The sequence below is a fragment of the Mchenga conophoros genome, linkage group LG5 (assembly GCF_057382185.1).
Source record: "Mchenga conophoros isolate Kocher_MC1m ecotype Shallow Benthic linkage group LG5, M_conophoros_male_GT1.1, whole genome shotgun sequence".
Lineage (NCBI taxonomy): Eukaryota > Metazoa > Chordata > Actinopteri > Cichliformes > Cichlidae > Mchenga > Mchenga conophoros.
This window is the reverse complement of record NC_140530.1, coordinates 7,723,691-7,739,679: the sequence shown is the minus strand read 5'-3', so window position 1 is coordinate 7,739,679 and position 15,989 is coordinate 7,723,691. Positions and strand designations below refer to the sequence as shown.

The 15,989-nt window shown below is 40.5% G+C and overlaps 1 protein-coding gene across 11 annotated transcripts in view; it reads right to left on the bottom strand.

Moving 5' to 3' along the window:
* Nucleotides 1-3,199: 3,199 nt before the first annotated feature.
* LOC146573705 (band 4.1-like protein 1) overlaps nt 3,200-15,989 on the bottom strand; it is a 102,282-nt gene continuing 89,492 nt past the window's right edge. For all 11 annotated transcript variants that reach the window (XM_085273008.1, XM_085273011.1, XM_085273010.1 and 8 more), the window contains 5 exons: nt 10,406-10,465; nt 9,396-9,491; nt 8,782-8,862; nt 8,576-8,692; nt 3,200-6,886 (listed from right to left, as the gene is read on the bottom strand). In XM_085273008.1, coding sequence (XP_085129134.1) covers nt 6,881-6,886; nt 8,576-8,692; nt 8,782-8,862; nt 9,396-9,491; nt 10,406-10,465 — 360 coding nt within the window. In that variant the 3' untranslated portion in view covers nt 3,200-6,880. The remainder of the gene's footprint in view (nt 6,887-8,575; nt 8,693-8,781; nt 8,863-9,395; nt 9,492-10,405; nt 10,466-15,989) is intronic.

Genomic DNA, 15,989 nt, shown 5'->3' with positions numbered 1-15,989 from the left:
TGTAGCCATGAATGAATGTGTAACTGTGATAGCCCTGTAATGTTAACCAGTCTAGGTAGGAGGGGAAGAAGAAAGAAATGTAGGTTTTTGATAAATAACAAAAACAATTACACAAATGACAAATCTGCAGCACTTGTGTGATGCTGTCAGGATGGAGCAAAATTTCTGAGGAATGTTTCGAGCAACTTGTTGTTCAAAGAATTAAGACAGTTCTAAAGGCAAAAGGGGGTCTAACTCGATACTAGCAAGTGTAACTAATAAAGTGTCCAGAGATCATGCAATGCGTGTTTATATATCCTCGGACAAACAGTCTAAAAACAAGAATGATGAAGGAATTCTGCCATCCAAACCCTCTTCTCTTTATATCTCCTCATATCTCATGTGGAGAAATAACCAGAAACACAAACTGTAGACTGTATGTGTGAATTGGGCCCTGGCCCTTTAAATAGTATAATATACAAAATTGTTCAACTGAACGATTGCAGCACATTAAATCTGGGTGTTTTAGATGTCAGCCTATCCAAACAGGATTTTGCTGGTCTTCCTGAGAAGGTGAGTGCACGCAAACCTAAATTAGCAACATTTTTCCAGATATTGTCCCATATGTCACATGAATTTTTGAGATTTATAAATAAGTACTCCAGTATTCATATTCATCAACTATCTGGTTTGTGCATAGTGAAGGATTTCAAACATGTCCGATATCTAGCTTTGGTGCATTAATACACAGTATCTCAAAACTGGAGACATCAAAGACAAAGTTAATATGCAAAGAGATCGGGAAAAAAACTTTCAGTGGATTAAATATTAGAATATTGTGTAAATGTTTCATGGATGGAAATCCAAAGTTGGGATTTTTCAGCGTCCAGTCTTGTTCGTTTACAGAGATGTGTCAACAACAGATCCATCAAAGGTCCAGTGTGCATTCTTCCGTATATTGTCTGTATCTGTGATGAATACAAAGGTATCACTGCCTTAGATCATACCAGATTTTAGGGCTTTTATTCCAGTAATGGAGGGTGAGTAAGACCCCCATTCTGTCTTATGTTAGTTTCAGGCCGCCCTGGAAGGACCAGCAGCTGTGAAAATAGCTGGATAGATGAATGTACTGAATCATGCTGGAAATATTTTATTTTTTCCTCCTAGTTCAAATATTTTTATATCAGTGTTGCACAGTTGCCAAGGCTGTGCCTTCTGCTGTTTTGTGTTACCCACTTTATAAGACATATCACTAATAGGAATAGCAATTACTTTATTTGTGAAATTCTTTCAGGCATTATCAAACACTATCAATCCATTACCTCTAGCTGCTTATCCAATATTAAGGATGCCAGCTCAGAAACATCACAAACAACATCAGTGCATTGCAGGGCTAACAGAGAGAGACAGCCAACCACACAATCACACACTCTTATATCCACACATATGGACAGAATCATCACTTAACCTGACTTTGGACTGTAGGAGGAAGCCAGAGTCCCCAAAGGCAACAGGTGACCTTGACTGTTGAGCCTTCCTGCTAACCACTGCACCAATCAAATACCAGTGACAAATAAATATGTATTTTGTAGAGGACTCCATAATAGTTATTCTTGACATACTTTACATGGATAAATTGATTTCACCTTCTAGCAGCGCTGACATAGCTCTAAGTGTTCTGTCCTCACTAAGCGTTGTCCTCGTGAATGTAGACTCAGCTATACAGACAGCTAAACACTCTCCTAATCAAAATCCAGGGAACAGGCCAATGTGTTGAGTTGGATGATTTAATAAGGAAAAAGTGTGAAACTGTTGACAAAACCAGAAATAAACCATTAAAAATGTTGCCTCAATATACAGTATAACAAACACATATTCAAAAATATGAACACAATATTTATCTGCTTAGTGAGTGCCCGAATAAAACATCAAATGAAATCACACTCATGATCAAAACGTTAAAGAAACCACATGACATATGAGCTAGCTTAACCTCACTAGCTTAGGTTATACATGCATTCAAATTAAATTCTAACTACAAACTATATCACGCCTTCACAACAAATAATAATGCACACAAGTTGTCTCAGTGATAACAAACAATATTACTCACAGATGATGCCGTTTATCAGCTTGTGAAGGCATGGATGGCAACAGATTAACGGAGGTGAAACTGCCTCTGGCTCGATCTTACAGAGTAAAAAAAAAATACACAAAAACAACCACTAGAGGGCAAACTGCTGCAGAACAGAAAATACCTAATGCCAGCATACTAAGCGGTATCCATTATTCATTCGTTATTTATTTTGAGTAAACTGTGCAGACCTAGATCCTTCAATTCCCATCATCCAACATGTTATTGTCGCTTCAATTCCAATTCTAATTATATTAGCCCTTAATAACAAAAAAAGTCTCCTCAAATTGCTTTATATTAAATATTGAAGGTAAATACCCTCCAATAATACATTGAAAACCCCAACGATCAAACAGCGGTAATGCGCGAGCACTTGATGAAAGTGGGAAAGAAAAATTCCCTTTTAACAGGAAACCTCCAGCAGAGGGGCGGCCATCTGTTGTGACCAGCTGGGCGTTAGGGGAGGAAGACAGGATAAAGACACGCTGTAGAAAAGAGCCAGAGACTAATAATAACTAATAATTAAATGCAGAGTCGTGTATAAAAACCACTGAAAGATGGAGGGTCCACCTCCCATCCTACTTTTAAATACCATAGGAGCCACCGATAATCTGACAGCAACGTGCTCTATTGGGGTGATACGGTACTGATTAATCAAGACCTGCTGATAAAACTGGGACACAGCCATAGTTATCTACCCATCATGGGCAATTAGAAAAAAACAATCTGTGCAATGAGACTGTATGTGGGGAAAAGAAAAAAGAAGAATTTTGACATAATTGGCTTTCCGTACCAGCAAAGGTGAAACTATTGTGACTTGTAAACAATGTGAAGACATCCTGCAGGTGTTTCGCAGACTAATATAAGGTGATTGTATTCTGTGTGAAGTACCAAGTGATTTTTGAAGTTCAGTGAAAATGTTGAGCATGCTTCTTTGGTTTCAGAAATCCACTAGGTGGCACTAAGAGCACCCAGAAACCCACTGCAGCCCACTTTTACTGCATGTACCGAACGTGGTCACAAGATGGCAATACAGACCAAGGCTGTTTCCATCATATTCACTCCAGCAAGAATCCTTCACTACTCTGGTGTTACAAAAGAAGCCCTTTATTTCACAAGCTGAATTGTAAATGTATGGAAATATTCAAGTAACAGAAGGGGAAAAACAAAACAAACATTTCCTCAAGTTCAAAAAGAAATCCCTCTCCCTTCATTACAGAATCAGAGACAGTGTTTGAATCATACTGAGACATTTATTTATGCATGTATGTTTTTTTCCATTTAGACTGAATGCAAATACAGCAAATACACACCACCAAGCACTAGGGGGATGTAGAGCAAAAGGCAGTGGAGACTTGGAGGTGGAGGCTTTACAGCAGAGCAGTTTGATGGTCTTCACAGAGGGAAAAAAACTCACATCCGTGATCCATACTGTGCTGGTTTTCTAAAGTTAATGGGGCCAAAAACGTTCGTCATCTCGTTGAGGACCAACATTTCATATTCAGAGAGACTCCTTTTCTCGCTGCCTTCAAAGTCATATTCTTTACAAGACAGTAATTCGCTTTCGAGACAGCTCCTCTTCACCTTGGGTGGAGAGGAGAGGTCGTTCCTCCATCTGCCTCGTGGTGATTAAGAGCACTTTCAGGCGTGCACTGATAATTGCTCCCGCGGCTCTTAACATAAGGCACCCATTCGTGTGACATTTCTATTGCACCGCTGTCCTTCGGGTTCTACTTACTGCCTCGTCCCTCACATAAAAACACATCTCTGCTCCTGTCAGTTTCTACAAAGTGTACAGGCTAATACACAGAAGTACAGATATTTATATATAAATACAGGTCCTCCATCCTCCAACTCGCCACCTCATTACACAGCTTCTCTCCCGATGCCTACAGTTGTTCTTTTCCATCAGTAGTGTGTCCAGACCTACAGCAAAGACAGGCTTTCCCCCCCAGCAGGTTACAGTACATGTGCTGCAAATCATTGCAAGCAAGTGCCTTCTCAACAGTCCAGTGTCATATGACCAGGTAAAATAAAACAGAGCAAAACGGAATATACAAATCATCAGTTTTCTCCTGTTTTCCACAGACACCACCAACAGCAGGTCAACAGGTTCAAATCAGGGCAAAGGGAGGATTAGATGAAGAGGGCAACAAAGCCATGGTCACAAGTGTTGGAAAGATTCCTTCGAATGTCATTTTACAACTCCGTGTTGTTGGTTTTGGTTACGCTTTGATACACACGACAGTTCACAGTTTTCTCCCTTTAGAGGACACAGAATAAGAAGAATGTCTGCTTATTGCAAATCTCACAAGCAGTGCGCGTCACTGCTTCAGGTAACAGTAGCACGAAAAGTTAACAGTGACAGCGGGGACACAGGCTAACACGGGTCGGGCTCCGTTAGAGGGATTTGTATGTTTGATAGCTGATGCATAGTATAGTATTAAAGGTCACCCAGAATCGACGGATATACAATATGAGACAACCAGCACGCTGTGTGGGTGGAGGCCACTTAACGCATGACATACTATACGCTTTGTCTGTGATGTGAAAAAGGGAGGAGCCGACCACTCCTATAAATACAAACTCATAAACCACAACTTCAAAAGGTTAACCTGAAAACAAAACAAAAAAATGAGAGAGAAAAAGTACCCTTGTTAATCTTGTGTCTTGAACTCTTCAGGCTGTGTCTGCAAACATGCGCACAATCCAAGAACCAGTCGCTATTTAAAGAGCTGCTATGATCAGTGGTTTTACATAACAAGCTAATCAAAAGAAAAAAACTGACTCTGTAGTTTCCTTAGCATTTTAGCCCCTTTCAGCTCACTGTTTTGGTTCACTCTTACACCTTTTTACAGCATGGTTTACGCTGCTTTTAATAAAACCTTGCGCTGCTACCGTCTAAACATGAGCCTGCAGGTAGGTTAGCAAAGTTAGCATAGTGAAGAATTTTACAGCAAAACAAAATCCCTGAAGAAAAAAAAAAGAAAAGAAACAAATCATACCAGCACTATAAGAGTGCCGACAGCGATTAAGGAATGGATTTGAATTATTAGCTTGGTAGAAAAAGAGCTACAAATAAATGCTAATTTGTGCTAATCTGGCTGTTTGCTTAAATGCTAACAAGTTCATTATCACAGATGTCTAAACGTGAAACTGGACAGATAAGACTGTCGTCATGTCGCCATATCATAATTATCTTGATAGCAATATTATGTCAATAAGTAAAAAAAGTTTTTGACAATTTAATGATGATAGCAATAATGCTAGTGTTTAAATTTTACCATAGCTGTTAAGTCAGAGTAGTGATTTTTTTGCAAAAAAGAAAGTCAAAGTACAAAGTACAGAGATGACAAAAGTCTAACTATAACTGTACAAATACACAAAAAAGAGCAATTACATGAATATTTATGCTGTTATAATATGTGCATCGCTAACGCTATTAATATTTTTTAAATATCCCAGCTACCGCTTATGCACAGTTATTACGATACTGCTAACGTCGATTTTGTAGTTTGGGCTTGTTAAGCTCTTTAAACGTGGCCAACATTAGTAAATCACAGCTGGTGGCTTTGATGTCAACATTGGCTTTTTGCAGCCCAACTTTACAATCTGGAAAACCAGCTCTAAGTTTGGAGCCAGTTGGTTACAGCTCTGTCAGGGAGAATTTACAGCATGTTCACACATAAAGGCTGAAATGTCCAAAAACACAAGAGTGTCAAACAAACTCTGTTTCCCAATGGAAGTCAGTAAAGCAAGTAAGGAAAAAAGAAGTAAATATATATCACAAATAGAATATTATTTATATTTAAAATTTCCTCTGAAAACCCTAAAACTGTGACCAGCATCTCTTTGTGTTGGTGGTGAGCTGACAGCAAAACAATAACAGTGAAGCTGGACGAGGACAGTGATGCTTGTGTGTTGAAGACTGGGACCAGTTTCAGCTGTCCTCTGAATAGTTAGTACAGTCTGTCCACCATTCATTGGCCTCATGTATTTTACACTTTCTCAACGGTCCTCATTCCCACTTCTCCGGGCTTCCAAAGGCGGACATATTCATGTGTGTATTTTTGTTTTGTTTTCATTCCCCCTGCTATTTTTAATTGAATCATGCAGATTATAATCTTCTGATATTATACATATTTCATAAACAAGCAAACACTGAACATAAATTAGATCCTCTATAGATAAAAATGTAAAAAGCTAATAAGACAGCAGTTGATTATACTGAAGGTGGCATGGCTAGGAGATGGCCAACAAGCAAAAAAGGCTGGCTCTTGCCACTTGGCACCTCCCCATCCCTACCCATGCTACCAGCATTGTCCCCATACTTTCTCCCACCCCTCCTTTTCTCTAATAATAACAGCAGCACGGGGTAGACGTGTGACCCTTAAACACAAACTGTGAGAGGTGACACCTCACTGGTTCAAACGAGCCAAAACATGTTACATTAAATAATATGGAAGAAATGTGAGAAATCTTCCAATCGAAGATTTTTCCTCTTTCCACTAGAGGGTGGAGGGCTGGGATCGGCCGGTACGGGATGGGAAGCCGGGTCAGATCAGAGGCCAGTCACAGTTGGTACGTCTAAAGGGAAAGGAGTGGAGGTCTACTGCTTCGTGGAACGCAGTCTGTTGTCGTGTTGGTGTGTACACAGTGGGGTAGAAAGTCCTCTTATCGGGTTGGTGGCATACTGCAGGGCGGGGCCGGAGACACACAGCTGGAGGATCCTCTCCTGTCCCCCGTCTCAGGAGCCACCATGTTCAATCAGGACTGCAACCACATGACAACACATACATAAAAAGATGTTTCGTGCTCGTGAGCATGTATAAATCTGTTTTTCTTCTCTTTCTTCTCATTTTTTTGTGCCATGTGTAGTCACTCTACATTAATACACTAATTTTGCATCTTTGTAGGATTCGTCTCTCCTTTTTGTTCATTTAAGATGTCTTTATAATGGTTTTGTATCTTACTACATCCCACAGAGAGCTGAGCCCTTTTTCCACGGAGAACGTTTTACAAACTGACTTTTTTGGTTCCAGAACAGCCGATCAGTGTTACTTCAATCAGCTCTGAGTTCAATCACCCTCAGTCCATGTGAGTAGAGAAAGAACACCATTATCAATGGCGCTACAATACCAAGATTCACCATAGCATTTATTAAGTATTTTTATCCAGTCATGGCAGAAATAATCTATGAGTTTGACAGAAAATAATCTACTTTAGTGTTCCCCAGTATAACCATTTACAACTTCATCTAATATCAGCCTTCACTGATAGATGATGCCTCCTATCTGTATAGCACAGCCATAAATACCAAGAGTTAAATAATAGTATCAAATTTAACAACAAAAAATAAAATAAAAAACAGGACAGGCAATATTTTAGTATAGTTTTCGGAGGATGGGCCATTTTCCATAAGGAATACAGATCATGTTGGGACCGAATAACCCACTATGAAGAGATCCAAACAGACCCAGACAGGATGAACTGGCAAATAACAGTCCAACTGGATGTGGAGCTGATCTGGTTTGAATCTCTAATCCTTATCTGTTTTAGGACTCAGTACTCTGACCTGTTTGCTGAGCCAGAAAAGCTGAGATTCCATCATCTGAGGGTTAACATACTCAGAGGTGATAACAGTGATTCCTGGAAGAGGCTGGAGGTACATTTTCATTTCATTTTAGCTATTTTGCTTTCTTTTTGTATCTATTCTAGTTCCATTTGTTTGATAATGTTCTGCATCTTTTGTAGGCATCGGGTTTATTACTCTTTTCTTCTCAATTAATATTTATTGTATAGTTAGATGTTTTGTATCTGTATGTAATATCTTTCTTTCTGTTGGTTGACATTTTGCATCCCTATGTTACTCATGGTTATTATGCACGTCATTTAGCAGTCAATTTATGTCTTTGTATATCTTTTTGTGCATATTTTTCATTCTCTATAGTAATTTGGAACAGTTTTGCATCATTTTGTTTTCATTTCTCCTTTGTAATGTGTGTGCATCTCTGGCAAGTCTAAACCACTTTGTATCTTCTTGGTCATTTGGTCTGAATCTGTAGTTGCATTATTATGTAGGTACTTGGCATTTCTTTAAGGTCATTTTTCATCCTTCTATAGTCCAGTTACATCTTTACAATAATTTTTTAATATATAGTTATTGTCATTTGGCATCCCTCTGTAATCATCTGTTATCTCCTTTGTAGTTATTTTGTATCTCATTTTGATGTCTAGTTGCTTTATTTCTCTCGGCAGTCATTTCCCAACTGTTTATAATTGTTTTGCATTTCTTTGGATTAGCTTTGCACCTAGGTGGCCCTCTGTACTTGTTCTGTGTTTTGTAATCATTTGGTTAACTTTCCAACAAAAAACCTTGAGTCTAAGCATAGGCTCTGTGCCTGTCAAGTGCTTGAAGTAATCCTTAAAAAGTACAGAGTTCTTGTAACAAGAGATATTTACCTCTGCTTTCTGTTGTAGCTCCTCAGTGGGCGACTCTGTTTCCCTGATAACTACTGCTTTTGTCACCAGCATGTCAGGATGCTGCTGCTTTGCCTCTTGGATTGCCATGGCAAGTGCCTGGGGACATAAAAACCATCAACGCGTGTGTCGTAACCCTCTCATCCGAACATTGCTTTGCGAGGGTTTCTGTGAACAGTGTCTCTCACCTGATGTTGGTCCACATCATCATCTCCTGTGATTATAATCCTCTTCTCGATCCTGGTCTCTGAGTAGCCTCCTTTCACAGTCTGTTGAATAAAGAAAGAATGAAATTTAATGAATCATATAAAATGACACACAAGAAAAAGCAGCAGTGTGTTGTTATTGTAGTCTATTTTATCCATGTCCTCCTTCCAATTTACACAGATCCATTCAGTTTATTTAGTGTGAGACTTTTTTAACTGTTAAGTGATATGAAACTGGTGTCCTGTAAAACTAAATGTGTCTTTATGCACTAAAAGTCTTGATAACGTAGAAACACACTGAATCATGTTGTCTAACAGTAATTCAGTCCTAATAGAGCTGCAGGGAATAATGATTTGTATTATTAGTATTCATGTAAAGCCTATCAGAGTCGATCACCTTATCAAAATATATTGTTAACATATTAATTACAGTTTCCTGTTATTAATTAAGAAGTTAAGAAGTTAGGAAAATAAAATCTATTTGATCTTCCACTCCAATGCATCTATAAGGACGGGTAACGCAGACAAAGATGTGATGGCGCTGACCTAATGCTTCGGCCATCAAACTGTAACCATAGGAACTCATGAAGTGTTACCTTGGTAACTTGTGTCGTGGTTGCTGAGGTAACGTTCTCAGCAGTGATGGTCAGCGGGGACACAACAGACTCTCTCCCCTGGGTGCTGGCTTTTACCTGCAGCACAGTCATTAGAGAGCAGTTATACACAAATAGACGAAGCTAACAGCAAAAACATGCTCGGACACAACGTGGGATCTAAATCAAAGATCTGAAATCTGTTAACTGTTATCAGAGTTTCTGTGCACCACATGCCCTGGTCAACAAAACTCTCTTTATCAGCTCTGCCAGCCTTGGGGGATCTCGGCCTCCTGGGATCTAAATCAAAGATCTGAAATCTGTTAACTGTTATCAGAGTTTCTGTGCACCACATGCCCTGGTCAACAAAACTCTCTTTATCAGCTGTTGGTAATAATACAAGCCACTGACAATGCTGATGTGTGCAGCAACAATTTGCTTTCTCTGCGTTATAAAAAAAAAACTTCACTAACAGCTGATCTTGTAATGATTTCCCATAGAAGTACATTCTTTGTAACTTTGCGCCTAATAAACCAGTGAGTCTCATCATAGTGGACTGTGCATAACAACAAAAATCAGCTCCACTGTCTTGAATGACAGTTGGCAACAGCAGTCCTTGTTCTGCTCTGCAACGCCGCTGCACCTGCTGCAGGTACTCCAGCAATTAAAGCAAAACTCTAAGTTTAGCATTTTCAGGACTTTGACTTGGACAGAAATATAATGAGCATCAAGAAAAAACAGCTATCACTGCTGGTAGAATGTAAATGTTGGAATCAACAGACTATATTACAAAGAAACACGTGAAGATATCTGAATGTGGTCCTGCAAACAGCTGCCTCGTGTAACATTATTCATTTCTACAGTCATTCAACTGGATATGAAAGTTCAACGCAAGAAGAGAGGAAATCAGTGGACAAATCGCTAGGGTTTCTCACTGTGGACACACACACACACACACACACACACACACACACACACGTACTGTCCCTTTGCTCCTCATCAAAGATACTTACAGGAGAGCCATTTTCTTTGACGGCAGCAGGAGCCTCCTGTGGACTGACGACTCCATAGTTCTGAAAAAGAGGAAATGGCCCTTATTAACAGTCTTTAATGAGCTTTTTAAATACAATCTGTGATTAGTGCAAAGAAGCATTAGTGCATATTTAAAATAGAATAGTGTGGTTTTGTTCTCTGCTAATTGTAGTGGATTTAACATTGCACTTTGAGGAGTTTGATTTTACTTCCTTTTTCATAGAGTTTACATTTCAATTTTTCACATTTACATTTTGAACCACCCCTGTTATAGAGACAACATATATATGATGAAATGAGGCCGTTCATTCTGACACACTACAGCAGGAACATAATGGTCATATTCAAAAACCTGAATTAAGGCTGCTCCTCAGTTAATGACAATGCCAGGGCTGGACCTCCACAACAGACATTTTGGCATGTCAAACAGGACAAGCGGCTATAAACAACATAATGAGCACCGTCGCTGAGCTGCTTCATGGTGTCACTGCTGTTTGGACAATTTATTCTAATTTGTTTCATCTGTTTTTCCTGTCGAGTCAAAAAGACCTGCTGTTAATGCTGCCTTACTGTCTTTATTTATTTATGTCATTAGATACAGTGAAAGCGATCTAAAGCACATCACACATGTCTGCTGGTGAAGTTCTGCTGTTTATCTCTGTTTATCTCTACACTGACTCGTTAAAAAGTCTCACTTTAAAGAAAGTGATGAGGACTGATTTACTGCTCCATCAAATCCAAGTCAACAGTGTTTGTGCTGACAGCATCCATTTCATCATGGATATATACAAGGTAATATATAGAAATAAGAACACCAACCTCTGTACACCCCTGTACTCAAACAGTACATATGGATACAGTAAAGGTAATATAAGTACAGCAGTGTGCTCAGAAACAAGTATTGCTTTGGCATTTTAGCAAGAATAACTATTTTGTGCAGGACTTTTGTATAAAAGGTGAAGTTTTTCACTCTTCTATGCAAAATCAGATATTTGAGGGATTTTATTAAATGTATTAAATGTACAACGGTTCAATGGGACTTCAAAGTGAGCTTTTCACGAGCCTTCATTCTTCATTCGAGGGCATCTCTTGGTAGAATTGCTAGTGCGTTCAAGATTATTGTCTCACTGAAAGGTCTCGTTCCTTTTTAAGGTCAGCTCAGGTAAATTACAATGTCTTCCAGCAGACATGAATCAGCTAGCAGCTAAATGCTAGCTGCCCAGTCCTTGATGTCACCAAAGTGACGATATTTTCTATCACCATATTTGGATGGCATGAGAAGCAAGTGGTTAAATAAAAACTGAAATTTGATTCATTTATCCAGCAGATTGTTCAAAAAGAACAGCAAACACATTTTTCCCGGGAACCTCCCAGTCGCGTCGAATAATTCTTTGTGCCGCAGAAAGTGCTAGAAACATTCCTCAGAGATTTACATGCCAGCATCATCCAGTAGCTGCATGTCCTTGACTTCCTGTTCCACCACATCGCGAAGGTGTTCCATGGGATTGAGATCATGTGACTGTGGAGGGCATTTGAGTACAACAGACTCATGATGAAGTCATGTTGGTGTGCATGGTGCGTGTGGCGTGGGTGTGGTCCTTGGCCAGCTGCAGAGGAGGCGTGACGCAGTGAGCTCCCGGGGCGGCGCAGGGGCGGGGTGAACAGGTGTGCTGGGATCTGACAGTGATTGTGTCTCTTTATATGTTGGCAGTGACAGACGGAGACGGAGGTGACAGCAGAGAAAGAGAGCGCGGAGTATATGTGTCCACGTACAACCCCGAGTTTAATAAAAAGTTCTGCATTATCAAAGTCGCTCCGGCTGGTATTTCTTGGGTCCACCGTTACAGTGCACTATCCTGCTGAAATGCAGCCATTGTAAATGACCCAGATTATTTGTTTATTTGATATTTTTCAAACAGTTAAATCCCTGAACGAATTATACCTTATAATATAGATTAGACTCTTATTTTGAAATTCGGAACGGGCAACTTCCGGGAAGGAAGATCGTACCGCAACTGCTTGCCGCAGAAAGGATTAATGAGAAGGTTATCGTTTTCCATCCATCTTAAAATTAGCATCTAGCTGGAAGGCGAACAGGTATGTTTTTTGTGTTGTACTTGTTGTTTACATTTCGGACAATTTGTAAATGTATTACTTGATTGTTAATAAGTTTATGAGCGATCTAGCAGGCTGATGCTAGCACCTCCTGTGCCTTTTCTGTGAATTGATTAGCATAACAGAAACGTGGTTATATCAAGTGAATGTTTATTTGTTTTATGTTATGATTACAGCTCTTACGATGTGTCTATGGCAATTTGTGAATAAATGGGTTGGAATACCCCACCATGGTCCATCCGTAATGATCATTGAGTGCATCGTCTGAATAAAGTCCGGCTGGAATGCTACAGTAAGAGCTGATCCCCCGCATCATCCTGCTGCCATCCTGCACCACGGAACCACGAGGACGAGTCACGGAGCTGTGTTGCTATTCGTCTGGGATTGACAAGACATTTCACGGAGCAACTCAGTGCCATTCTATGGGTCTTCTAGACAGAGACTTTATAATCATCATGCAGCTGGCTTAATGGTTTGATGTGACGGTCAGAAAAGGTATGGAACATTTCATTCTAATCGACAAGGAAAGGACATTCATTCTCATCAGTGGTGGTTAAAGGGAGAGAGAAGGTCGTCAACTACTGTGGACATCTGCTGCATTAAGACACGACGGACATGAAGTAATAACAAGTGAAGTAATTTTGTTTATTGGTATTTACCACCACTACTGTATATTTATCATTCTTTCTACTGACTCAAAAGGGGGTGAAAGAGGGGCATTTAGTTCAATTTGTAACTGTACAATAGTAATGGTGTATTGATCTGTGTTTAGCATAAGAGGTTTACTTTACCACATCAGTTTGCAACAGCTAGCAGGTTGCATTCATTATTTTATACATTTCTTCTCAATGTTGTGTTGGTTATCCGCTTCTATTTCAACTTGGTTTAAAGTGCAAAGATTCTCCTCCCTTCTGTTAATGCAGCCTGTAAGTTATAGTAACCACAAGCAGCTCATTAACTAAAGCCTGCAAATTAGATAAGTAAATAACATAAACACGAAGGAAATGGAGACTCCCTCCTCACAAACAGAACTAGAGCATCAGATAGTCGACCTGCAGAATAAAATCAAAGGGCTTAAAGCGTCTCTTGAAGACACATCAGAAACTACGGAAATAGAACTTTTGGAGAAGGAAATTCAACGCAGAGAAGAAACGTTGAACAACTTACAAGGTGAGCTTAAGGAAGGCCTCCGACGTTCCACTCGAACAAAATTCCCAACTCCAAAGGCGCTCGAAATGCAACAGGAGGAAGCAAGAAAAAGGGAAAGAAAGTTCATCTCAACGTACGAAAGATGGAAGATTCGAGCCCGAGAGTCAAGAGAGCAGCTCAAGTCAGACATTAGTAAAGGCGAGCTGGCATCTTTGATGGATTCTTTGGAGAAAGAGAAAGAAACTGTGTTAAACACTTACCTTGAAATACGAAGTCACATTACACCTTCTCCAGAATTAAGACGTCACGTTGACAGTTGTGAGGCAGTTACAGCCGAAATTATGAAAGTTACCTACGAGAGAATGTCAGATCTCGATGGTGATTATGATGCAGAACAAGTACATTGCCGTCTCAGGGAGCTGCTTAAGAACAGCTACGCACGCTCCATCTATGGATCCACTGCATCTAGAGTGACAAAGTCAATCCGTAGTCACAAAGGCACTACTCTAACACTCAAACAGGCGGATGCAGCAGCAGAGCTAGCTGCTAAGGAAGTCGAATTTGAAGGGTTGCTGGAAGAAGAGAGACAAATGGAGAAGATAGAGGAACAGCACAGAAAAATGGAAGTAGAAAAGCGCAGACTTGAACGCCTCCAAGCAGAAAAGAATTTGAGGGCCGCTCGGGCCAAACTGCAAGTCTACAGCCAGGTAGCCTCGCAGGAAGGCAGTCTCCATTCCTCTAATAGTTCAGTGGGAAACCATCATGTTCCCCCTGCTATCAACCCTCCAACTCCCACCGTCACAGCATCGCCACCCGACCTAAACGTGTCATCCCTTGCCCAAGCCCTACAAGACAGTATGGCTCTAAATAGACTTCCAGTTCCAGAGCCGTCTGTATTTAGTGGGGACCCCATTCAGTTCATTGAGTGGAAAACTTCATTCATGTCACTTATTGACAAAAAGGCCATCTCCCCAGCAGACAAACTTTATTACTTGAGGAAGTATGTAGGCGGCCCAGCTCGTAAAACATTAGAAGGAACTTTCTATAGGAATGACAGCGACGCTTATAAGGATGCGTGGAACAAACTGGATAACAGATATGGCCAAACCTTTATTATACAGAAAGCCTTCAGAGATAAGCTCACAGATTGGCCAAAGATCCAACCAAGAGATGCAGAAGGATTAAGAGACTTCTCAGATTTCTTAAACGCTTGCCAAGATGCAATGACACATGTGAAGAGCCTCGAAATACTGAACGACTGTGAAGAGAATAAGAAGCTAATCCTTAAACTACCAGAGTGGATAGCATCTCACTGGAACAGGAAGGTTACTGAAGCCTTAAAGGGCAATAAGGAATTCCCCAGTTTTAAGGACTTCGCTGCATTTATGGCGACAGAGGCAGAGATTGCTTGTAATCCAATCACCTCAGCTTATGCCCTTGTTTTGAGTCGAGCACTGCAAAACAAGGCAGCAGAGACCCTAAGAGGAACAAGGCAAGCGTTCTAAACACACAGACTGAGGCTGACACCAAGAGGCTCAAGCCAGTTAAAGGAAAGGAAAGGTCTCCTTGTGCCTTCTGTCAAAATAATCAACACAGACTACATGGATGTCCCAAGTTTATTGCTAAAACTCTGGAGGAGCGTCGAGATTTTGTCAGAGAACATAAGCTCTGCTATGGCTGCACCAAACCTGGACATAGTGCAAAAGACTGTCGACATCGACACTCATGCAAAACGTGCAAGGGTAAACATCCCACTTGTTTACACGATGACAACTATTTAAAGAAGGAAAGAGTTCTGCCACAGGAAACCACTATCCTGAGCAATGCCGGCCAAACGGAGGCTGCTGCAACTTCAATGTCAGTGATTACTGGACAGCCAACTAACACATCAATGATTGTGCCTGTGTGGGTGTCAAAAAAGGATACAGGAACTGAGAAACTGGTTTACGCCTTGCTGGACACGCAAAGCGACACGACGTTTGTTGACCAGGAACTGAGTGATGTATTAAAGGCAGATTCCTGTCCAGTTAAGCTGAAGTTAACTACGATGATTGGACGCGACGTGATCGTAAAGAGCCAAAGAGTCTCAAGGCTTTGTGTTCGGGGTTATCGCTCTTCCCTCCTCATCGACCTTCCTCCTGCTTATACCAAGGATTGCATACCAGTAAACAGAGCCCATATCCCAACATGCGAGACAGCTAAAAGGTGGAATCATCTCTCCAAGGTCATAGAAGAGATTCCACCTCTACAGGACTGTGAGGTTGGTTTATTGATAGGCTATAACTGCGCACGAGCAATGGC